Raw genomic sequence first — 25,326 nt, forward strand, 5'->3', positions numbered from 1 at the left:
GACTTGGCACATGCTCCCGCTGACGATCTCCTTTCACACATCACCTCCACTCGGCTTTGTGCTCCATGACAGAAAGATCATGACGGATTTCGGGCTCCACATTTCATTTTTCAAATTTTTTTTGGTGTATGCTGCTTTACGTTGTCTGTCAAAGCACTGATTTGTCACAGCAGTGATGTTATTTAAGGAAAGTGCATGAGTTTTGCATTATGCCTTATGCTGCTCTGTTTATGTTTTCCTTTTATCCAGCCATTCATCACTCCTCAGTTCCCTGATTTAAGTTGTGAGCCACACTGACCAAGCTGATGCACTGATCTGAGTTGGGTCAGGTGTGAAATATGAATTGGTTGCATGTGTGAGTATGTTTGCGAGTTTGATGTTTTCAGTCTCCAGCACTAGTCTTGTTCTGTTTTCCTTTTGTATCCTCTCCTTGTTTCTGTTTCCTGCCTGTTTTCCTTACCTCAGCCTTTATATCGTGTTTCTGCTTCAGTTGTTTGTATCTCGATTAACAGATTTACACCCCAGCCTTTTGTTCAGCTCCAAATCCTTTTTTTTCTGTCTTTATGGCATCTTCCCGCTCAACTACCTTTTCCCTCGCCACTTCAGGCACAGCCAATCCCTGACGAACTGCTGACTCGGCAGCTTGGCAACCAGGCGACCTTCAGCCCAGTGGTTACCATCGAACCACGCCGACGCAAATTCCACCGGCCAATCGGGTTGCGCATCCCACTGCCACCATCCTGGAGGGAGAGTCCTCGGGATGCAGGGGAGGGTGATACCACCAGCTTGCGCCTCCTCTGCAGTGTCATTGGTACAATCCACTTTAGAGATGATCAAACACACTAGACGTTTGCCTAATATCTCTGAATTAGGATTTAGTTTTTTTACATAAAATGTTTTGTACATCTTGTCACCTTGTTTACTGGGACATGAATGACAGTGTGGTTGTTGTGCCTCAGGTGGAACAGCACCAGCTCAGTGGGAGGACATCACTGGAACCACAAAGCTGATGTACGCTCATAACTGTGCCAACTTTACCACCAACGTGTCTGCAAGGTGAGCGCCTCAACAGGAAGCAGGACAAATTTATGACCAGTCAGCGTCTCCTCCCTGCTCCTCAGCCCACATCTGCATAATAATCAAGCTTCTATCTGTCTTTTCTCTTCTTCCACTTTATCCAGATTCTGGCTGGCAGACTGTCCGCGCACTGCAGAAGCCGTGACCTTTGCCAACTTGCTGTACCGGGAGTTAATGTCCGTACCATACATGGCCAAGTTTGTCATTTTCGCCAAGATGAACGAAGCACGGGAGGGACGTTTGCGCTGTTACTGTATGACGGATGACAAGATGGACAAGACGCTGGAGCTGCATGAAAACTTCAGCGAAGTGGCCCGCAGCCGAGATATCGAGGTCAGTACAGGGGCAAAGTTAATCTGCAAAGAAAGGGAAAGGTGTTATGGAGATAAATGTGGGTTTTATGGGGTTAGCGCTTTTGAATGATTTATATCATCTATAAGTTTAGTATTTAAAAAGTAGATGCAGACAGTAGCTGGGGGCTTTGCTGGCATTGCTTCCCAAACCTGTATGTGGACTTAAGTGTTTTTTGCTTTACAAATAAGATTGATTCTGATTTATCTTGTCATCCTAAACGTTTTATCACGCTCTCTCCACAGCTGATGGAGGGCATGCCGCTGCACCTGGAGTGTTCTGGGAACCTAGTGCCCATCAGGAAGGCCACGCAGCAGCCTCGCAGCTTCAGCTTCCAGGCCTTTAGGGACAACAGACTGCCCGTCTCTGTCAAGGTCTGTCTCCATCTCACTGCTCAGACGCCTGCTTTCACTATCACTCACTATTCATACAGTGTTGTGGTTCGTTGTGTTGTCGGGTTCAGTGTGTCCTGTTAGTCAGTTTCCCTCCCACCTGCTGATCACTGAGACAACCTGTTCATACGGTGGTTTTCGTGTGTCTGTTTGCTTTTCACTGTGATCTACACTTTTCAGCTTGTCTCACCATTAGCATGTAAAAGTTGAGATTCAGAACACAGCGCTGTGTTCCCTCTGCACCACAGAAATCTCAAACTACACCCGAAACAAATGTGTAACACTGTCTAAGTTTTGAAATGGAATAAAATAATATATAATAAATGTTATTGATATTGATAATTTTGATATATTATGTTGTGTTGCATAACATGATGTCTTTTTTTCTTTATCCTTGTGGTTGTGTGTCAAATCATTATTTTTTCAAAATAAACAAGATAATAATTGTGCCTTATTTTAATGTAATGTGTTTTTTTAAGTGTGCCCCTTTGGATGAGGATGAATCACTAAAAAATCTGTCCTTCTCTCATAATTTACAGTCATTTCTGGATTTTCTTTGCATTTTTGTTATTTAAATCCTTTCTCTTGCACTGTATGGCCGGAGATACACGTGCTTCTAATTACGCACACGTGCACACATCATGACTTCCTCGTGTATCATGTGTTGGTTTGGTGCATCGGTTATGCACATCCTCAGAAATGGCCACTACGTGTCCACAAAATGCAATCCGCATAGATTAACAGTGTTGATTGAAAGGCCTCACAAATCCACAATACCACTGTGATCATTCTTTCTTATATGATCTCAGAAGGAACAGAACTTAACTCCTCGTCATGATTTTTGTTTGCATAATATATAAAATCCTCATAGGGTCTGAGTTCTGTGTTACTCCAGTAACATGCCCGGTACACGCCTACAATATAGCGAGTATCTGGTTGTCTACGCAGACACATGTCTAAAGAGCAGACATATCTTCAGCCTGTCAGTGCATGTGTATGTACGTGCCTCTTCATGTATGTCTTGTAAATATATTCATGTAATTTTTCATTAGTTTGCTAATTTGTTTTGTTTGGTACCTCATCTATTCCTCATTGTCTTTCTGTCCATGTCCGTCCGTCAGTGTGAAACATTTCCTTGTCAGACCAATACTTAATACGATAATTATCTTTTAATTATGGTACAACAAACAACTTGCCTATCTACCTGTCGACTCACTCTGGTAATTGTTTGCATGTCCTGTGACGCCCTCACTTTCTTTGCTTGCCTTCCTATCTTTGCGGCCTTGCCTGTCTGTATGTGTCTGTCTCACTGTCTCTCTTTCTCTCTCTCACGGTCACTCTGTAACTGTCTGGTCTGACAGACGTCCAGGTAAATGTGCAGGTAAATCTCTCCCTCTCGCCTGCCTGTGGACTGCTTCCATCCCTTTTTCCCCCTGCTTCTCGTCCCATGTTACTCCACCACATGCTCGAGACACTGTGGAGGGATCTAATACCTGTTTTGATCTGTCTTTTTTGTCCCTCCTCTTTCTCACTCTTGCTCTGTTTCATTCTCTTCCTTTCTCGTGTGTCTCTTAATCTGCCACTTCTTTCCCTTCATCTTTGCTCCATCTCTCTTTGCTTTTCTCTCTCTGTATTCTCCATCTTTTCTCTTTTCTTCTCTCTGTCTACTATGCCTCCTTCTGCTTCTTCTCTATTTCTCTCTCGTCCTCTCTTCATCTGTCTTTTCCTGATCTCAGGTCAGAGACAGCAACAAGGAGGCAGCTGGCTTTTTATCCTTTCTGCGGAAGTGCACCAAGTACGAGGACACGCAGCACGTTCTGTGTAACCTTAACATAACCATGCCGCCTTGTGTCAAGGTAAGAACTCAAGAACTTTTTTCAAAAGTTGTTTGAAAGAAGAAGACTTTTGCTCATTATTTATGGATGATACTCTTTGATAGTGTGGTTTTTCCAGTATTCAGGGAATATTTGTCATTGGTTCAATATGGAGAAGACTGTTGATATTATGCTCACATTTATGTATAATGTTATTTTGTTGTTATTATCTATTTTCAGGTTGTTGGGAGTGAGGAGCGCAGGAGAACTTTAACCCCTCTCGCCCTGAGAGAGCGCTACAGTGCTCTGAACGAGCCGGGAATGGGTGAGTGTCTCGCTGCCTGACCCTCAGCCCTCTCCTGAAACAAACACAGTGGAGACGGGCACTGAATGTTGCATTGCCCTTTTTCTTACCCACAACCCTCCGCTCCCTACTCTTCCCTCTCTATCCCCCGCCACCTTATATGTCTCGCGTGCACGCATGGCACAGACTGAGCCTTGGATGCAATGCACTGCTCTACAGTATGACCCAGAGTTCTTTGCGGTGCGGTCAGAGCAAATCGTATTGAATGTGCGACCAAAAGTTGAGCAGCAATCCCCCAACATGATCCCACATGGCTCCAGGGCACTTGGCAAATTAGCCTCTTCTTTTCCCTCAGTGTCCTGGTAGCTATGACAACAGATGAATGACCCCCGTGATTGGTTTTGCATGGCGCTGGTTTCTCCACTGCGATTTCCAATGGCATGGCAGCAGAGACCGTTAGCATCAGCACTGTAGCTTAGCAGCGGAAATGGGCAGGACCTCGCAGTGGAGCTAGACAGAGGAGCCCTGACACTGGCCTAAGGGTAAATGAGCCAAGATGGCCGTAGTGGTTGGTTTAACTAGTGCCGACAGTGGGTGGGATTGAAGGGGAAAGGCCTTTTCTGTCTATAACAGCGCTGCTACATTGCACCTCAGTCCCTCTGAAACGGTTTCTGAATGCTAGTTTGACTGGTGGGACTATAGCACCTGAATGAACCCCAAATTCTCACCGTCCCCCCTTCCCACAAGACCCTGAGGATCATATGGACAAAAAATATTGTTGTGGGTGCTGCTTATTTCCTTCAACAGAGCAGGGCTTTTGTCAAGGTAAGTTTTGCTATTAGAAAATTTAATAGCAACTCAAGTATTTTAGGAAAGAGAACAAAAGAAAGCATTTGAGTAACAAACCGTTCAATTACACATCATTGGAAAGTTGATTTGATTTATCTATTGAGTCCAAATCAGTCATGACTACCTGCACACATCATTTTACTAGTTACTGACAGTAGATATCAGCTGGACTGAGTGTGACTCAGAGTTCGAGTCTCCTCAGTTACATGTTTCTGGGGTTCAGACTTTGTGGTCTTATATTTTGTGTTGTTTTTCTCTGTAGCCACAGTGAATGCCATGGAGAGGACTGAGATCAAAATCAACATCATATCTGAACAGCTCGGTTTGAGCTGGGCAGGTTAGTCACTTAACAAATGTGAATATCTACTGTCTTTCCTGTTTGCTCGGTCTGTGGTGGTGCAGGAGGCAGCTTTCTTTCTGAAACTTTTAAGTGACCTGCAGTAACTTAGGCATGTGAGGACTGACTGTGGGACAAATTGTATTAATATCGCATGATCAAATCCCACCAAATTCCACTCTGCACTTCCCTGGGCCCTAAACAATACTCAGTGTGAAACCATTAAGATGAACAGTTCTCAAATTGATTATATGGCGGTATCTTTCAATCTGCTCGTCTGTTCTCTTGGCAGAGTTGGCACGAGAGCTTCAGTTCGGCGTGGACGACATCAACAGGATCCGTGTGGAGAATCCTAATTCACTGCTGGACCAGAGCTCTGCACTGCTCAACCTGTGGGCAGGCAGAGAAGGCAAAAGGGCCAAGAGTGAGTCCAACACAACCGTGCATCTCAGCTGCAGGAATAATGTAGAAGGAATTTACCAGTGCATACAAGCAGCTGCACGCCACAGATATGCGTTGTCTCTTTTGTGTCCTCGTGCACAAACTCTTCTTCGTTTGTCTCACCTGTTTCTCCGTCTCCCCACCTCCTACCATCAATGTGTTGTCCTCTCAGTGGAGAGCCTGTACACCGCCCTGAAGAACATCGACCGTGCAGATATCGTGACGTCTCTGGAGGGACAGGCCCAGCTGCCGGTGCCTGGCTCTTTGGACGAGGGTGCCTGTCGACTGAGCGACCGTGACTCCACTCTGCTGTCGCCCAGCATCATCAATGGTAAGACACACAAACGCATCGTGCACATAAGACACACATAAGACACAATGCTCAAATCAGTAAATTCAGCAGTGAGTATTCAGCCCACTGTATCTAGACTTAAAAAAATATGTGCGATGCTCGAAGTGATTTATTGTATTTTTAACCTTAAAGCAAATAAAACAGTCACTAAGTCTAGATCCTGACTTTTTTCTATAGTATGTTAGGAATCTATTTGTTTTAAACTAAAGTTGATTCTTCCAAAATTTGATAGTTAAAGGAGACATATGATGCTTTTTTGTTTTTTGAGGAAAGTGATTTGTCTCCTGGACATTAGACCGTGTTAACATTTTCAAGTAATAACCCAAATGAAAACTGTTAACCTGCATATGAGCTTAATATGTCTCCTTTAAAGATATTTTAAATGAGAATAAATTATAGAAATATGGATTGAATTCTCAGCATATTCCCACGAGACAAATATTCAGCTCATTGTTTGATATTTTATATTTTTAATGTGTAATGATCAGAAATGAAGAGTTTTATAGGAATTATGTGCAGGTTCAGTTACTTCATTTGGCTCAGTACAGTATTTGGTGCTTGGGGACATTATAAGAGATTTTCTTCCACAAAAAACCATAATTCTGTCTCTGTGTCAATTATTATAATATATTATACTCACATCTCTCTGAGTAGGCATGCAAATAAATAAAACTCACAGATGTATTGACATATGACAGTGAGTTAGGACATCACGATGAAATATTTGAGACCTGAAAACCTCCCTGTTTGCCTGGAGTCTGGGTAACAGCCATTTCATTATTGTCTCTGTTGCTCCACAAGAGATCACGGACACAAGGCCACCGCGCCTAGTGCACAAGCCTCGAGTTATTAGACCCCCGTTTTTCAGAAGGGGTAAGTTGAAGGGAGCTCGGGCTGCATGGTTGTTTGCTGCTCATGTAAAAATGACGCTGATGATGATGATGATGGTGATGATGATGAAACTCAAGCCATGTTTTTAAGGTCTGACGAATGGTGTCATTCTCCCACCATGAACCCAGCCTTTTGCAGCATGCACTAAGGGCACAAGTCATTTTTCTTTCACACCTCATATTCGAGCCCTGAACATGATGGTTCCTATTCGTCTTGCTTAATATGAGAAATGAGGAAAACTCCCATTCACTCTTACTGACAGGATTTTAAGACTTTTAAGGCCCAACACATTTCCTCATTTTAACCTATAGATGTTTGTTTAGATTATATGTGGGCGTTTGTCTGGCTGCGTGCGATTCATGTGTGTGTGTGTGCCTGGGATGGATACACTAGTCTAAAGTAACACTGGTACACAGGTAATAGTGTTCTCTGGGCCTTCATACCTTGTTTCTACTCCTCCTCTCTCGTTCTCTCTGTCACTCTCTCTTTCTTTCTTTCCCTGAGAAAAAGACAGAATTTCACTCACACTGACAGCAGACGGTGTCTCGACCTTGAAATTTTGCCTTTTCCTCAGGACAGTCTCCCTCTCTCTCCTCCTCTCAGTCTCTCTCTGAACCTATGACATGTCATATCTGCTGCCAAGCCGCCCTGCCCCTCCTCCTCCTCTTCCTCCTCCTCCTCCTCCTCCTCCCGTCTCCTGCTCTTCTTCCTCACAGCTCTTCCTGTCCGAACCTCTGACCTCATATGACCTCATGTTGACCTCTGGGCCTCCTCCTCTCTTGTCATCTTATTTCCCGCGCTCCTCCCTCGTTCAGTCAGAGCGTGGACCTTCTCCTCCTCTCTCAATCCAGCTCTGTGTTTGTACTACAGTTTGTGCACGTGCATGTCGCATGCTTTGCTGTTACAGTATCTGTTTGTGTGTGAGTGCTTGAGGTTGTTTCAGACCTAGGCTGCAGTAAATTAAATTATATTATTGTTAGTACAAAGCCAAGGAGATCAGATGATTTAGCTCAGTTTGCAAGAAACTAGTGTGAATATTTTTGTTTAGTTTTTACACTAGAAGTACTTGAAGTGTGTGAGTGTGTAGTTTGTGGAACTAAATAAAGTTTGCTGTTTTTGATTACGACATCTTTATGTGCATGGCATGCTTTCAATGTATGACATTTTTTTCACTGTGTAAAATGTTTTCTCTGTTCAATGGGTGTATTTCAGTCTTGTTTTAAATGCTATATTAACAAACCAATGTTTTCATTTTCTTTTCTTGTACAATAAATAGTGTGTGTTTTTTTCTTTAATGCTAAACGCTGTAACACGTAATCAGCTGCGTAGCACATAACGTTCAACGTCCAAAGTCGCTCTGACATTGTGTCTTTCATTCATGGGCAAAATATACAAGAGTGAATGATTCAATTTCATAAATGTCAGACTTTTTTAATACAGAATTATTTACAAACGATCTATACTCTACAGAGACTTATGTGCACACGCTAAATATCTTGTGTGCTGATATTTAATGATTTTCATGAAATGTTTTGCCCAAGTCTGATGACAAGCTCATTGCTGATATTGTCTGAACGTTATTTGCCAGCAGGGTTAACGCTGTGAGGTGTGTTTGTGTGTGTGTGTGTGTGTGTGTGATTATATCTGTACATTTAAGCGTCACCTGAGATAAAAGTGTGTGTCCTCATTTTTTATTGTAATATGAATGCAGTGTTGTGTCTGTATATGTGTGTGTGTGAGTACAGTGGCAAAGTGAGTAGCGTGCTGTGCAGTGTGTTGTGTGTTGTGTTTTTCTTGTTCCATGACAATCTGTGGATTTGTGCTTCACTACATTCTTTGACACTTGTGCGTCTGTGTGTGTTTGTGTGTTTGTGTTTAAATAGCAGGAGTGAAGGGAAAGGCTAACCCAGATTCATCTGACTCATTCTAAATCTCATCCTAATTCTAACTCATTCCTCCCTGTTCACCTCATTCTGATGCCACATCCCATCATCCATGGCCCCTGACCATCCAAGAAACACACACACACACACACACACACACTCACACACACTTGCTCGCACCATGGTCCATAAACTCTGAGAGACAGATACTGACTCAGTAAAGAAGTATTTCACCCACGAGAATAAGTTTCAGTTTGTAGTTTGAGATGTTGTGAGAATGTGTTTTGTAGCTCAGTGTGCTGGTAAAGTTAAAATCTTCCTCTGTCTTTCTTATTATTATTATTCTGACCTTAAACCATTTAAAATCTAAGAATGAACCAATCATTCTCTGCCTGTAGCTGGATCATGAAAACTTAGCAGATATTTATTCAGTTTGTTTTTTGCTACTTTTTATTGTGTTTATACATCACAGCATTTCAAATTCAGTAAATGTCACCAGAACATGAATGCTTTTGTTATGTAGTAGTAATCCCCATCACATTCCTTTAAATCTCTAATCAAGGTTAAAAAAAAACTGCTCTACACGATGTGTCTGCCAGATTTCTGTCATGTTAATCTGTTACCTCGATTCTCGCTGCTTCACTGAAACATCTTATTGTAAATGTTGGGTGAAGTACTTCTTTACTGTTCGATATCACTGAACATTATTCATCCAAAGTAACTGATGCAACGACTTATTAAAAACATTTAAATTAATTAATAAACATTAATCATTAATCAACATTATTGTCTTCAAACATCGCCAAAGACAACATGTAGCTTACTGGCAGTTTTCAGTTAAGTGACATTTCCAAAATTTCAATTTAGATATTTAGAATACTTTTTAATGTTAAACTCCAAAAAAATGTTTTATTACACTGCCACTCAATCCAATTATAACCTTTCTCATCCGTTATTAATTTGCAGATTGAAAGCAAATATTGAGATCCAGGCAAAGTATTAAAAGATGAAACATAAATACCATTACAACTAAGTATAAACACTTGTTCTCATTTAACTGCAGGTCCTCTCATTGAAATATAAATGCAGCATTAGATATGAATCTGAATCACATTAATACACCACGTGATGTATCTGCCAAGAAATTCATATTAAAAATAAAATTAGATAAAATGATAAACATATGATGTGTGTTTGTTTGTCCTTGTGTCCTTTGATAGTTTTATTTAATAATTTCTATCATTCTATAAATCCCTCCCTAACAGAGAAGTAATACATTCTACAACTTTGTCATTTTAGATTTATGTTTAATAAAGTTTAGTGTAAAATTCGAGACCGACTTCAATTAACAGACGCAAATCAATTTCAAAATAATATTCAATTAGAACACTTTGTCTGCGTTTGTGTGTGTGTGTGTGTGTGTGTGTGTGTATGTGTGTGTGTGTGTGCGTGCGTGCACAGTGACCTTGGGATGCAGACAAATGAAAGCATAAATCTGTGAGAGCAACAGTAACTTGCATTTTCCTCCACAGAATCTGCAACATGCTGCTGACTCCCACCCAGAGACGTCTAACGGGGGTTAGAACGATGATAGAGACATTTTCATTTAGATAAAAAAAAAAGTGTTGGTATGTACAAATATACAGTATACCCTTTAAATGTAGTAGTTGTACTAATAACTGTGAGACCGCTGACACAAATTTCTCTGACAGCCGTTTAAAAATCGAATTGACATATTTTCACAGAGACATCGAAGATCACTCTTCTGTGTTAAATCTATATCGTTCTAACCCCACAACAGATACACAACTCTCACCTCTTCTTTTTTCTCTTATCAAGTAACACAGTGTTTGTTCTCTACACTCACTTTCTTACATGGAGGCAAGACTAGAGCATCATTCACCTGACTCACAGTGGATGACAAACCAAAGCCCCTTTATCCCCCACCTCACTCTTACTGCTGTGTCCCAATGTCAATAACCTGAGCCGCCATTCGCTTAAAACCGAATCAGATAGATTATTTTGTTTATATCACTCAGACAAAGGAACAGTGGAAAGAAGAAGGAAGCTGAAATACGATGTTTTTGCACTTTTAGGTGCATGATTAAAAACTAGATCCCGGCTGGTTTGTGGATTTTTGGAGACAGATGCCAATACCGATATATCATGAGTAAAAGATTTCTGAAACCAATAAATAAGAACTGTCAGGTCTATCAGATCCTTATGACAAAGACATTTTACTTAATATTTAAAAATGTAACCGTAAACTTTACTATAAAAACTTATAAATAGAAATAATGAGGAATACAACTGAATACTTTGGAATATATTCTATGTAATTTAAACATAAATGTACAGTTTTCATATCGGCAACCATAAAAGCTGATACTGATGTGTATGTGAAAGGCTCATTTCAGCTGATGTTCATCGAGACATTTATCAGGCTCTCATAAAAACCAACCCTACGTTAATTCCTGGTGCAGTATATTGGGACAGGGCTGAGCCACACTGTTTCCCTGACTTTCACTCACTTGTATAAGTTGGAGAAACAGTCGACCCTCCACCCCCCCGCCCTCCCCCTGGCTGTGCCTGCGTGGTGTTAGTCTTTCTTTTGTCTCGCCCTGTCTTCCCTCCAGGTTACGGGCTGGTGCAGGAGGAGCTTCTGTCCCCGGCCTCCATGCTGTACAGCCTGCCCTCCCCACTGGGAGTGGAGCCCTACTGGCAGGAAGTGTCCAGCCTTGAGTGCGCCCCCATTGCCACCACAGAGGAAGACACATTAATGGAGATGTCAGATGTTCAGGTGTGGCCAGCAGGGGTCAGCCCCTCTCTGGTTACGGTGGAGGACTCGTCGCTAGATGGCAGCAGTCGGGCTGACGACTCGGAGGGCGCCACGCTGTCCCTCCCCTACAGCTTGGGTCGCCCGAGCAGCGGAGCCAGCGGGGCCAGTGGCTCCATCATGGAGCTGGAGGAGGAGGAGGAGGAGGATGATGAGGAAGGGGAGGTTGAGGAGGAGGAGGCGCCACAGGAGCCAGCGAGTATACTGGCAGAAAGGGACAGGGTCAGGGCCAGTGGCGCCGTACCCAAGGTCAACCTAAACGGCCAGCTGGGAGGTCAGAGGTCGGATGGGAGGAGAGGGGAAGCCATGGCGGCAGGAGGAGGAGCAAAGGGAGGAGGTGAAAGGCTGGGTTCAGTGGAAGGGATTTCTGTTGTTGCAGGCCAGCAGGTGTACGCCCAGCGGTGTGAGGTGTCGGGACTGAGTCGGGCCACCGAGCACAATGGAGACAACCGGTATGTCGACTTTAACTGTGGTCAAACAGAAATCACTGTCTGAAGACGTGGTCATTAACATGTTTACTACATGTTCCTTTCCTTTTCATTTCTTTATTTGCATGTTTCTCTCCAGCGTGGTCGGAGGCGGAGCATTTCAACCCTACTTACCGGACAAGGATTCGCTGCAGGGCTGGGTCGGCTCAGTGACGTCGGGACGGGACGTCAGCGTGCGCGTGGCCCAGGAGGCTCTGCTGACTCCGGTGTGTGACACGGGTTACTCTCATGTGCTGCGTGGGCGCCTCCTGCAGGGCACGCAGCCCTTTGGCAAGGGGCTGGGCTTCACTCATCAGGAGGCGGGCCAACACACTTGGGAACAGGAGGAGAGGCGGGTCCAGGTCAGGTTGCTTCGCCAACCAGCCGCCGCTTCCTGTGCCCGGAGAGGGAACATCTTTTCGTCCATCTCTTTTATCTTTTTTCAATTAACAGATTGGAATACACTCAATTAGACTGTTTCTCACACGACCATTTAACAGTTTTAGTCTCAAGCGGTCATCAAAATGTATAATTTTGATGAGGTCACAGAATCGGAGCAGAGTGATGTGTTGTGTGGTTCAACACATGGTGAAATATCTGCCATGAATAGTGACTGTAAATAAAGATGGGCTGCGTCTCCACTATAAAGAAGTTAACAGCGCCACACAAGGTGGCGATCGAGGCCTTTTGGCTTTACTCGTCATTCATTTTTATCTACAGCTTGTGACCATGACAGATAGTTTTTGGTTTTCTTAAACATTCTGATTTAAACTATTTATTGTGGAATCGATATAAACGCTATGTTTTAATATTAATGTTTTTAAATTGTGTTATTTCTATGCAGAGGGAGGAGAAAGAGGACTATGCTGCTGAGGTTCAGTTTGCTGATGAGCGCGGACATGGGCTCGCTAGAAAAGTAAGTAGGTTGTGTTTTCATCATTTACACACAAAATATTCACATGCAAACTCAAGCACACAGCGTTTTGCTGTGAAGGGTGGGAAATTAACATCAGCCACCAGCCAAATGATGGTTGGAAGTAACCAGCCATAATCCAGAGATACAAATAGTAGTATTATTATATGAGTAAATTTTTTGCCCGGTGGACATGTTAGTTTCCTGCTCTCGTCACATGCAGAGGCTTCAGCACTTAACTGGTACAAGTGTTGTTTCCTTCCCTCCTCCCGCCCTCCTTGCTCCAGGTGGGGGTGGATGTGAGAAAGGGTGCTCAGTCAGTGCAACGCACCAGTCTGCGGAGAGTTAAACACTGAAATAAACATACTACCCGGTCCTCCAGGTACGGGACACACAACAAGCACTTGTGCATCCCAGTGCTTGGATAGATGCTGCTATGGTAACATAGTGGATCCTGTTAGAGCCTGATAGTCTCTCACGTTCTGTTCAGTTTATTGTTTGAGGGCGTTTTCACTCCTGATAGTCTGGACCACAGTCTGAACCAAGGTTAAAGTCTTAGTTTTGTTGCCATTGAAATTTCAAAAAGGTTTTATACCATCAAAATGAACGTCCTTGTTCAAACTCTATTGTTCAATGCCGTCTCAACTTCCTGCAATTGGTCCAAAAGATCTAACTATCCAATAAAATAAAATGTTTTCACTCTGCAAACTTCACATTGCTCAGCTTGATCCGGACCGATACCACCTGTTCTGGTGGTCTTGGTCTTGACCGTGGTCCAGTGCATCTTTCACACCTATTATTTTGGTTCGGACCGATCCGAAAAGTCGAAAGGTCCAAACCAAACAATGTAAGTGTGAAAGCCCCTTAAGTTAAGTGTCCTTGATTTTTGCACAAGTTTCTTTTAAACAGCCAGAGTCATCCAGCCTGTGTTGCTTCTTTGTGTTGATGGCGTCTCTCTGTTTTTCCAGGACAGGAAAGCCACTGCCAAAACACCCTCCAAAAAAACACAACCAGAGCGCAGATGGAAATGAGAAATCGAGGAGAGGAAGACAAAGACTGAGAAGTGCAAACTACAAAATGACAAACACAAGAATCATCCTCAAGGTGTGAACCTGGAAAATCACAAAAGAAAAACGAAGAGAAGAGAGAAAAAAAAAAAAGAGGAGTTCAACTTGTAGTTTTTTAAGATTTGTAAAGAAAAAGTCAACTAGACTAAGGCATGATGATTCTTCTTTTTTTCTACAAAAAAACATAAATGTCAGTAAAATAACCAAGAAAAAAAAAAAGCAACAAAAAGTGCTTCCTGTGAACTGTAATCGCATGATGACTGCTGGTGCATGCCCTTTGACCTTTTGAACTGTCATTATCTACAAACTGAAGGGGTACAAGGTACGGAGCTGGCCCACACGTTGGGTCTCGGGCCGTTTTAAGGACCTAGTTCCCCCTGACTGGACGGTTTGTGTCAGCGAGTTGAGTACAATAACACTGCAGCCAAAAAAAAGTCCCTCAATGGATGGTTCTGTAAACAGCTACGCCTCTGCTGAGCCGACCGATGCTTCTCTCACCGGACCCTTTCCCCCAATTACTCTCAATGTGATATATGCACTCTATGCTACGTGGACATGTGTCGGTATGTGTATGTGTGCGTACGTGTGCGTGTATTTCTTCTCTGACGCATGTGTTCCTTGCTTGGCGCTGAGCCCTGCCCCATGATTGGCTTCTTTGCCCCTGTGATGTCACGGCGTGCTCAGTGCTGGAATGAGAAAGCCGCTGTGCCGCCCCTGCTCGTGAGTGTTCCTGTCTGCGTGTAGCTGATGTCCTCGCTTCTTGTCCGTCGTTTCTTTGGGACGTGTCTGATCCACCTCAGTTTCACAGCATTGTTTTGACTTCAGTCCAGAACTCTCACCCCCGTGTTTTCACGTTCTCAGACGACGGGAATGTTTTCTTTGGGGAAGGGGTTGGTTGCTTGATTGTATTGTGCAGCAGCTCCACAACACAAAGGTCCACTTTTTTCCCCTCCTTTTTCTTCCGTCCACCTTCTTAATCAGTAGCCTCAATCGATATGCAGTAAAATCACAGGCGTCTCCATCAGCACCTTCTCCGTCTCATCTTTAAATCTCTGTGTGCTCCTTGTTTTCTCTGCAGTGGCTGTAGCACCTCACTGTCGACTTCTCATTAGAAAGTGAGTGATTGAGAGAGAAAGAAAACTTGGAGGTTGAGAGGATTTGATGCTTTGAAGGATTTAATGTGCAACAGCATCGTGCTGCTGCGGCATGTGAACGGACCTGTGCATCGAGCATAGACAGGTAGCACTGTGATCGTCCTATTAACACCGACCCCAGACTGTGAAGACACAAAAACATTCATAAACACACAAACAAAGAAAAAGCACACATGCATATGTTCCCACATAATGAGAAACACATTAACATGATTAAATGATTATCGCCTGGTGGAGTGTCGGGATAGTTTTTGGAGTATGCCACAGCAATAAAACTGGACGGCGAGGACGCAGAAGATGGACACCAGGGTCGTGTACGTGGACATGAAGGATGTGACACTGAAATCGTCAGTAAAGACAGAAAACATCTGGACAAACAGGACTGGAGTTTGGCACCGGACAGCCGCGATGTACCTGACTCGTCCCATTGACCTTGATGTGAAAGAGTCCGAGAGGGCGCGCTGACGCAACATCAGATGACTCAGCTGTAGCAGTGTGGGAACGTGGAGGCCTGAGCAGGATTGTTTGTTTTTCAGCACCTAACGTAGCAAAAATGATAAACCAGGACATGTCGACGTCACACACTGATACCTGAGAGAGTCTGCTGCTGCCGATAAGGTGGAAACCACCAACTCCATTTTCTTTTTCTGAGAAATTTAAGTTATGAGTGAGTCACGTATTTAAAAGGTCGTACATATTGTTCTCTTCATCTCTGCTCGACACTCACTTTATGCAGAACCTGAAGGCAGCGTGATGAAGGGGTCACATCATAGTAGCACACATTTCCTGGAATTCAAAATCACAATATTTATCCCATGAGTACTGTAAACGCTACTGTAGCCTGAGTGACTGAGACACAGAGTGATTGAACACGCATCACGTGAATGCACGTATTTTCCACGCCTCATCTGATAGAGCACATGTTTATTACATATCACATGTTTTTCCACTGTTACTCCACTCAGGTTTTCAGTTCTGCTTGGTCAGAATCAAGAGGTTTTTGGTTTTTTTAAGTTCTGAGTCCTCCTCTCAGAGACGACTGTGGGACACGACGGGAGCGTTTCGGGGTCAGACTCCGCTGTTTCAGCCGTGTTTTAGCGGAGCAGGGACGTGTGGGAAGGGTTTGAAGAGGAATGGTTTGAATGTGAGTTTGTGTGGGTGTGTGTGTGAGAGTTATTTTGATTCAAATACCAAAAAAATACGCAGAGTATTGAGTGCGTGGTCATTAACCACGTCTCTGTGCCCAGTACATGCAAACCTGTGCGTGGGACCCCCTCCTCGTCTAACCGCTCAGCTCCTGCTGAGAACAAACACTTCGGTTTGTTGCGTTCATCCAAATTCATTTTCAAAAAAGGAACAAAAGGTTTTAGTGTTAGAGAAGTATTTCTCCCTTTTCAAGTTAAAGACAATGTAGAAATATTCCCTTCACTTTGTCTGAGGAAAACAGATCTCATGGTGTGACCTGAAAGAATCAACTGTTCTCATAGAGTCAAGCCTTTAATTCTGACTGATAGAGTTGATTTACCCCTCGGTCACTAAATCGATGCACTCTACTTTATTCTATTGGTCTTTTACTGTGTCATCCTTGGGCTAAAGTCATGATCCTTGAAATTATATATTCAATGACATATTTGTCTAACAATTTAATATATTTACATGCGGGACTGCCTGCTGTCTAAACAATAATGGATTTAATTGTAATTGTAATAATAATCTCACATAACTTGCAAGACAACATTCAATCAGTATTAAACAAATCAGATGACACCGCTTCCGTTAATCGTCCCCATGAATCTTAACAATCTTCAGTCAGTAGAAGGAAACACTTGTTATTACCACCAACAACCACAGGTGTCGCCAAATTCATCCATTATATATATAACTTTGACTACGAGTCATTATCCTCATTTTAAAGTTAAAGGACCAGATGTTGAGCGATTTCAAAATCATGAATAAAGTCCTTTAAGAATAAAAATGTATAAAGCAAATTAATGTAAATTTACAATCATTATCACTCATTTGGATTTAACTAGTGATCCTCTGCACTATGACAAATTTATCTCCAACATGTTTTTGTTGTATGGATACCGTGTGTGTGTGTGCGTGCGTGTGTGTGTGAGATGGTGCTTGGTTTTACACCTGGTTGGATCGGAGGGTATAGAAGAGTGAGGATTTCTACCAGGCGTTTGACTCGAGAGGACGTGTAACCTATGACGACGTATTTTAAAAAAGAGTATTGTAAAATTTTAACTGTTGCGAAGAATAGAAGATCACCTATACTCCTTTAGAATGGATACATGACAATGTAAACGCAATATCATATTACTCTATCCTAAGGAATGCAACCGCGCACATGCACAAAAAAATGATGTTTTTATGAAAATATATGTATAAATATATGACAAAATATATTTAATTAGAATGCTATGCACCCTCATAGAGTTGTTATGGATGTTCTTTAAGCATTATCTAGACTAGGCCAACGCCCATAATCATGGGGAATGTAGAGGCTTTGTAGCTATGACCACTTGTTTTCTTTTCTTTTGTATTGTCCTGGAAGGAGGAGAAACAAACGTGAATATGTATACAAGCCTTTCAAATCAGAGTCGTTCTGACATGAAGATATGTATAGATCATCTTACCCTTTACACCAGCTCAATACATTTACAAGACTTAATAAACAAAGATGTGACAAAGAACACGTGTCTGCTTTCACTGCTTTGCTCACAAACTATTTCACCATTTAACCCGAGTAGCTGGTGATTCACTATCTCTCATAATTGATATTGCAAATGATCAAGTGCTGCTACAATAGTTTTTCATGGTTTGATTTTAATTTTATTTGTATAGCACCAAATCCCAGCTCGAGGCACTTCACACGGTGAGGTCTTAAAAATCATAGAGGCACCTAAAAGTTCCTACAAGTACAAGAACAAACACATCCCGGAATAATGAATTTACTGGTGTAAAAAATTTTAATGTCTTCACCAAGTCAAGGATTATTTTCTCGGTTGACTTTTTTCATTTTTTACGAGATTTTGACGAGAATAAGACAGAGATAAAAAACAGATGAGAGAGTAAAATAAGATGCAGATCATAAAAAGTGCAAATAAGAGTCAAGTGAGGGTTCAATGGGTTTTATAATGCGGGGGATGGGATAGTTAAAACTTGATTAACCCTTTGTCATGAGGTGAGATCTGTCCATCCGCTGTTATCAGTGGAAACATGGTCAATAAATCAAGATATTTAGGTACAAGGTCATTTGAGGCCTTCAGGGTATTTTTTAAAAATCCATATGAAGTTGAACAGGGAGTCAGAGACACGAGGAAACACAGGTGTGGTGTGTGTTTACATGTTTGTATGTGATGCATACATGATCATTCCAGCACGTGTTCGAATCCAGTCTTCAGTGTGACCCTTGTCTTCCTGTAGAACTGTAGTCACCAGAGCCGGAAGAGGACTGCAACTCCCAGCTCCCGCACCGCCCCCTGCTGTCGGCCAATCGCAGCGGCCCGCTGCACGTGCCGTCGAGCAGGAAGTGCCCGGGTTGTTTTGGCTTTTTCTCACCACGTGGAGCTTCGAGGGAAACTTCTCCTGTCCGAGCCGCAGCTGCAGCTCCAGAGACTCCACCGCGAACCCGGAGCTGAGAGACATGTCTGCGGGAGGTCACACCACCAAGAGCCGGGAGATCCCCGCGGTCCGGCGGGTCGCGATCCACGATGCTGCCCACATGCCGCTGGACTACTCCACGACCCCCGGGGGGACCCTGTTCAGCACCACACCCGGAGGTAACGCTCGGGCAGCGGGTCAATGTCAGAGGGAAGGAGCATTAAACATATTAACATGAATCATATCATCAGGCTGAGTCCCAGGCTTCTATCAACCAAACTAAGACTGTCGTCATCCCCTGACTTCACCTGGAGCTCATGTTTAAATACTGAGTCAAGAAAGGTTTTTATAAACAAGTCAATAAAAAGTGAAGGAAACCATAAAATACAATAACACAGGAAACTTTCTGTCACACGTTTAGTGTTTTAGCCTTTAATTTATTCAAAGTTTTTATGTTTTTTATTTATTTGTATGTAATGTTTTACTGTTTGGAGAAGAACTATATAAATTAAGATATTATTATTATTATATTGTTATTATTGGGAATTGGAAGACACTTTATTTGTGAAATGAAAAAAGGAGAGGTTAAAGAGATGTGAGAAGTGATGGGACAGAAACTTAATATTTGATATTAATATTACGCCCTCACATTCCGGATCATCCTACACCACAGCTGCTGTCGCTATATATTAAAGTTGTAAATTAAAAATATCATCTAGGATTTAAATTTGTTTCTAGGTTTCCTGTAGTTGATTTGAAAAAGGATGGATTGTATATCTCAGGCACAGTTGTCGTGTCTCTCAGTTCATGTTTTATAGTGATGGTGAAGAAGATCAGTTATTAGCACCCAATAACATTACTTCCCTACATACACATTGCACAGATTTTTTTATTTACAAGCTCTGCCTTCATTTAAAAATGCATTACTTTAATTTATACCAGGAGAGAAGTCGGACGTGATCAGATTTTTCATTTCAAAGTAATTTCATGTATATTTCATATATTAGGTTTCTGATTTCAGTGTCATCATCCCGTAGCTGTGTATTATTACACAATCGACGACTGTGTGGTCAAATATAGGACTGTACTCACTCATACTCTATTTATAGTCTCGTCATTACGACTTGCTGTTGTTGAGCTGCAGCAACTTGTTTACTAGATTTGGGCGACACCGCGTCACTGGTTGGATTTCTGGTGGAATATCAGGACGGGATCATTGACTGTATATATTATTAAGTGCACAATAATAATGACTCTCACAACCAACTACTGTTTTGGATTAAGATCAAACTAAATTACATAAAAGATGAATTTACATCAGAGCCCAGCTGATACAGATTTTTGAGGGTCGATGCAAATACTGATATTAGGGATTAAAAAGATTCCCAGTACCGATTTATCCTGATGTTAGACTTTGACGTCATTGCTGCATCATAAACATCTTTGTAAATGATGCATTCATCATCGCAAATAAGAATAAAAAAAGAATAAACTACACTTTGTTGTACGAACTATGTAACAACATAATTTCCAGCCATTAAAGCATTTCTTCTGCATCGTCTTTCAAATTAAAGTTGTTTTTTTTTTAGTGTGTAGAATTTAGTGACATCTAGTGGTGAAGTTTGCTTGTTGCAGCTGAACACACCTCACCCTGGCCTTCCAAACATGAAAGAGAACATGGTCGTCCTCTGTAGAGACGACCCGCTCCCGATACAGTATTTAAATATAAAGGCTCATTATACGGTGAAGAAAAACAACGATTCGTACAATTTAGATGAAACAAACAGAGAAAACATCCCTGAAATATTTCATATTCTCTGCCAATAGATCCCTTTCACCTACATCTTACACTCTGAACCTTTAAGAGCTGGAAACAACAATTTATTTTTATTTACAGATGCGACGTACAAACTTTATCCTCAGTCCCAGTTTCACTCCGGTCGTCACATTCTGTTGTTTGACCCATTTATCCAGAGTCACACTCAGACGTCCACGGGCCAGAGGCCGTGGGAAATCTCTGTATGGTGATTAAAGTAAAGAAGAAAATGTTTTCACCGCTCGAGTTGTGAGAACGTTCAAACAAACGTGCACATGTTGATCGAGGCTGATACTGTGTTCTGCAACTCATCCACCTGGGATAAGTTTGACACTGAAGTTAAACAGAATTGGGTCACTGAAGGTTTTTGTTGACGTCACCGATACGAATGTCAAAAAACAAAGTGGGACAGCGGTGACGGACATGTGTGGACGTGTGTAGGGTGAGGACACACTGGACAACCACTATCACAGGGCGATACTGGAGCCTTATGGCTCAGTGTAGAAGGTTTCCTGAATACAGTGAAGGTGTTTTTTTATTAATATTATTTTTAATAATGTCAACATAAGGAGATTCATTCATTAATCAACATTATTTCAGTTTAGTTTATCTGTTGTAATTCAAAGTGTTTATCAAAGTTATCTGCTGTAGTAGATTCGCCTGAACAAAAAGCTGTTCTGTACAGTTTAGTGACAGTGATGGATCCTATTTGTTCAACAAACCGAAAACATTGAAGAGAATGAGCAAACGTTCCTTTGCTGCTGCCCCCTGCAGGCACCAGAATCATCTACGACAGGAAGTTCCTCCTGCAGTGTCGAACGTCTCCTCTGACTCGGACGCCTCCCAAACTGCCCGACATCCCCGGCGTCACGAGGCCGCTCAAACCCAACAACTCCATCGACACTAACCCGCCCAAACAAACACCGAACACTGACCAAAGCCTGCACGCAGACGACAGCGCAGGTAAAACATGTCTGTGACGGAAAGACAGTAGAACGTGTTTTCTGCATTTCTGTCTTAACTCTGATGTTTTTCTCTTTTCCAGGAGAAGATGCTCAGTTTGAAATGGACATCTGAAGAGAGAGAGAGATGAGGATAAAAAAAAAAACATTTCCTTGTTTTTCTTTACTGTGATAAATAGGTTGAAATGAGAAGCTGTGTAATCCTCTTATGTTTTTTTAAAAACCTTATATGTGTTAAAATGTAACTCTCATAAAACAACACTAAGTGTTTGTTCAAAGCGAACAAACACTTTGATGGAAGTCGACCTGTGACGTATTTACCTCACGCGTGTCGACGTTCCGTTGAAATGAAACCATTAATGTTTTTTATCTGATTTAACTCATTTAATGATTGTAAAAATATGTCTTTAAATGTTTAATCTTAAACAAATAAAAAACTGAAATCATGAACTCTACTTTGTAAAGTAACAGTTCATTAAGTAGAAATGAAATGATTCGGTGCTTACACCTGATGTGCTAATGTTGTTTATAAAAAATCAGACTCTCTGAAAATATACTTCTGACAAACACGGTTCTGGTGGAGCAGGTCGTTTATGAACCAGAGGTTCGGTGGTTTGATCCCCGGCTCCTTCAGTCAGACTTTGCCAGACTGGGCAGCCTCCGTCATTGATATGTGACAGAGTTATGTATGAGTGGGAGTGGCTTGTGATGTAAAGAGCCATTCGATAAGAAAAGCGTTTTATTAATCCAGTTCATTTACCTTTTACAACTGACTGGACACAATGTTCACTCATTGTTGGAAATGTTTGGTTTCTGTGTGATATGAGGTTGAGAACAATAGGAGAGCCAGTATTAAACCCTGTGTAGAAATACTGTGAAGAAAACCACAAAAAACTCTGTTCATGATAAGAAATAATTTATTGTATTACTGTACATAGCAAACACACACATGGATCAATGTGACCCAAATAAAGGTAAAGCGCTTTACATTCTGACGTCTGCATTTATCATTTCTATGGCGTTAAAATCAGATTCCTACATAAGTCCTCTCGTGTACAGCTGAGTCGTCTACAGTGCTTCAGTTTGAGACCGTCCTGTGGATCATGATCACTTCTTACAAACCATCACACAGCTGGTCACCTAATCTACATAATATACTTCAAACCATTAATACTATTTGTTATACCCATAGTTTATAGAGAATTGTCCAGTGGATACAATAGTTCCCTTCTTTTAATGTCCTGCACCCCCGCAGCAGCCTCTGACTTCTCTGTAAAGTGCCTGTGGACGAACACTTCATCCACTTTGTGCGTCTGAGTAGCTCAAGAGCTAAAAAGCTGTATTTCCGAGTCTTTCGCTCAGTGGCAGCCGCACTCCTCCACCACCATGTTCTCGTGATGCCTCATGATCATCTTTCCGTTCTCGTAGTACAACATGGAGAGCGGCGCCAGGCGTGATGGCACACAGGACAGACACGGCACCTTGTCTGGGTGGTGAAGCTTCAGGAGGCTCTGGATAAAGAAAAGAGAAGAAAGTTGATGATTAGAACAAATTCATCCAAGTAGAGCGTTGGTGTGTTTGTTGTTGCTGCAGATTCTGCACAATGAAAGGAGTTTGTCTTACCTGCATGTATGCATGGTTGGTTGAGGTGAAGGTCTCGTCTACTGGTGTGGGGCAGCTCCCCTCACAGCGATATGCGTTGTACCGTTTAGGATAAACGATCCACTCGCTCCAGCCGATCTTCTCAAAGTCCACCCACATGTCCACCTTCCTGCAGAGAGGACCCTTCTTCTTCTTCTCCTCCTCTGCAGATTTGTGAGCATGAGCAACCCTGGGTACTCTTCGTCTCTGCTGCCGGGTGCGATGGTGCCTCTTGACCCTCATCCCCATGGTTGAGCCGGCTGTCGCTCGCTCCCTGTCCAGGCTGACGTACTTGGAGTGCTCTGCTGTGCGGATGAGCGACGGCATTCGCTGGCTGTTGTTGTTCTGCCTGGAGAAGACTGCCATCATGACCCGGTCAGCTGTAGGATGCTGGACTCCCTCTTGCTCTCCCACCTCGACCTCGGCCTCGTCCTCCATCCTCTGTGCGGAGCGCTCCCCCTGCAGCCAGTGGCGGAGCATCTCTGTCATGTTGAACAACTTCCAGGAGGAAGAGGAGACCATGGAACTGGGATGAGCTCTGAGGCGGCCCAGGAGCTGCCTGACCTCTGGGCAGTGCCTCTCAGAGCACGGCTCCCTGTGGGAGTGGTAGATGTCCACTGAGGCTCGGGGAGACTCTGCGAAGTCCGACAGGCGGATGCGAAGCTCGGCCAGCTGGACGTCTTCACTTGCAGACATGGAGGAAAGGTCAAAGGTGACGGACCACCTCTTGCCAATCTGATGGCAACCTGAAAAACACAACAGTGAAGAAAGTTAGTCGACATTATTCACAACTCTCAGAACAGAAGACACTGAATTTACAAACACACTTGACCAAATGTGTTATTTGTCATGTGGTGACCATGACATGCAGCTTTCATAAACAGCACAGCTTCTATTCCCAGTTGGGGTTTGCATGAAAATACATTGATTAAGAGTTTGATTAAACTAATGATTGGATTAAGGCGAAAATAAATTAACATATTCCCTTTCTAAGGAACATGTTCTGTATATATTGCATGATCTAAATGAGTGGCTCACTGTTTCATTTACGCACTGTGTGCCATACTGTTACGCACAGCCATGATAACAAACTCCTTTCAGAAAACTGGTCCAATGTTGAATACTCACTTTTAGCGACAAGGCTGACCACAGAGTCGGAGTCGTGCAGACCGAGGTTGTCCTCCGCCCTCCTCACGATGCTGGCAGCCGGTTCCCCGGCGTGGCGGTCGTCGGTCAGCATGGTCCGGTAGAGCTGCATCATGTAGAGGGGCAGCCTGGTGCTCTGCTGCCGCCGCACCATGCGTCTGGAGCCGGCGTCCCGGAGCAGTGCGTCAGGGTTACCCAGAACCAAATCCACCAGGAGGAGAAAAAGCGCAAAAGAGAAATCCACAGCGAGTGCCCTCATAATTCCAGATGTGGTGTTGTCTCCTCCTCAGGTAAAAGTGGAATGGTGCTGATGGGATCCACAGACTCAGGCTTTATAGCGACACACCTCTCCCCTGACGTCCTTTGAACACATCTGTCAAGCTGGATGGATGGAGGGCGTGTGTGATCCACGGGGCCGCTCACTGACCTTTAACGTTGTGTATCGAAACCAATTGGTCTGTGTAGTGTCGAAGGTGTGAAACCGCGAAGGGTCCAGTTGCTCCTTTGAATATTAAAGATCCCTTTGATAAGAAGCCCGGACAATCACATCGGTTAAGGAGATTACGAGCTGCACAACTGCGCAGTGATTAATGGGGACGTAACACGGGAGTTAATCAGAAATGACTCTCTGGTCGTGATCTGTTGTGAGAACTGAATTCAGACACTCAGATCTCATGCATCTTGTTCATACTTTGAAAACTGGATTCTGATTCTCCTGTTTGTCGTTTCCTCTTGTTTCCATTGAAACCATAAAAGAATTGAAGTAACCTAACACTGACATGTTAAGTCTGTTGTTCTAATTGAATATTAAAACGATAAAAACAAAAGTAAACTTTATAAAAGCATCTGACAAAGCAACAATCAGACAAGAATCAAATCAAATCGTTTTAAGTAAGATTTATTCTTTTGTGCTAATTTCCCTCAATACAAATATTATTATTATTATAAACTTTATTTATATTCAACATATTTACAAAAGAATAAAAACAACAATAAAGCCATAAATCATGAATTCAAATCTAAT

The 25,326-nt window shown here is 42.7% G+C and overlaps 3 protein-coding genes across 8 annotated transcripts in view; 2 read left to right on the forward strand and 1 right to left on the reverse strand.

Moving 5' to 3' along the window:
- The window catches only part of ank1b (ankyrin 1, erythrocytic b), a 57,339-nt gene extending 39,512 nt beyond the window's left edge, over positions 1-17,827 (forward strand). For 2 of the 6 annotated variants that reach the window (XM_069513836.1, XM_069513838.1), the window contains 15 exons: positions 607-811; positions 960-1,056; positions 1,182-1,410; positions 1,674-1,802; positions 3,557-3,676; positions 3,875-3,959; positions 5,050-5,124; positions 5,417-5,548; positions 5,738-5,896; positions 6,719-6,790; positions 11,328-11,979; positions 12,095-12,221; positions 12,839-12,910; positions 13,195-13,289; positions 13,876-17,827. In XM_069513836.1, coding sequence (XP_069369937.1) covers positions 607-811; positions 960-1,056; positions 1,182-1,410; positions 1,674-1,802; positions 3,557-3,676; positions 3,875-3,959; positions 5,050-5,124; positions 5,417-5,548; positions 5,738-5,896; positions 6,719-6,790; positions 11,328-11,979; positions 12,095-12,221; positions 12,839-12,910; positions 13,195-13,263 — 2,223 coding nt within the window. In that variant the 3' untranslated portion in view covers positions 13,264-13,289; positions 13,876-17,827. The remainder of the gene's footprint in view (positions 1-606; positions 812-959; positions 1,057-1,181; positions 1,411-1,673; positions 1,803-3,556; positions 3,677-3,874; positions 3,960-5,049; positions 5,125-5,416; positions 5,549-5,737; positions 5,897-6,718; positions 6,791-11,327; positions 11,980-12,094; positions 12,222-12,838; positions 12,911-13,194; positions 13,290-13,875) is intronic. The other 4 variants (XM_069513840.1, XM_069513837.1, XM_069513839.1 and 1 more) reach the window with 4 other exon arrangements.
- Positions 17,828-18,601: 774 nt separating this feature from the next.
- LOC109625956 (eukaryotic translation initiation factor 4E-binding protein 1-like) lies at positions 18,602-21,965 on the forward strand. The gene is made up of 3 exons (XM_020081575.2): positions 18,602-18,916; positions 21,328-21,516; positions 21,599-21,965. The coding sequence occupies exons 1-3, from the start codon at positions 18,781-18,783 to the stop codon at positions 21,628-21,630; spliced, it is 357 nt and encodes a 118-aa protein (XP_019937134.2). The 5' UTR covers positions 18,602-18,780; the 3' UTR covers positions 21,631-21,965.
- ndr1 (nodal-related 1) lies at positions 21,651-23,906 on the reverse strand. Its single transcript, XM_020081751.2, has 2 exons — positions 23,139-23,906; positions 21,651-23,026 (listed from the first exon to the last, which is right to left on the reverse strand). Exons 1-2 carry the CDS (start codon positions 23,850-23,852, stop codon positions 22,874-22,876), a joined length of 867 nt encoding a protein of 288 aa, XP_019937310.2. The 5' UTR covers positions 23,853-23,906; the 3' UTR covers positions 21,651-22,873.
- Between the last annotated feature and the right edge of the window lie 1,420 nt (positions 23,907-25,326).

The sequence above is a fragment of the Paralichthys olivaceus genome, chromosome 18, assembly GCF_024713975.1.
Source record: "Paralichthys olivaceus isolate ysfri-2021 chromosome 18, ASM2471397v2, whole genome shotgun sequence".
NCBI lineage: Eukaryota > Metazoa > Chordata > Actinopteri > Pleuronectiformes > Paralichthyidae > Paralichthys > Paralichthys olivaceus.

Excerpts from the sequence above, each read along its gene's own strand:
- LOC109625956 (XM_020081575.2), top strand. The coding sequence starts at position 18,781 with ATGTCTGCGGGAGGTCACACCACCAAGAGCCGGGAGATCCCCGCGGTC. Across the intron at positions 18,917-21,327 it reads GTTCAGCACCACACCCGGAG|GCACCAGAATCATCTACGAC; the intron begins GTAACGCTCGGG and ends TGCCCCCTGCAG. Across the intron at positions 21,517-21,598 it reads GCACGCAGACGACAGCGCAG|GAGAAGATGCTCAGTTTGAA; the intron begins GTAAAACATGTC and ends TCTCTTTTCCAG.
- ndr1 (XM_020081751.2), bottom strand. The coding sequence starts at position 23,852 with ATGTCTGCAAGTGAAGACGTCCAGCTGGCCGAGCTTCGCATCCGCCTG. Across the intron at positions 23,027-23,138 it reads CCAACCATGCATACATGCAG|AGCCTCCTGAAGCTTCACCA; the intron begins GTAAGACAAACT and ends TTCTTTATCCAG.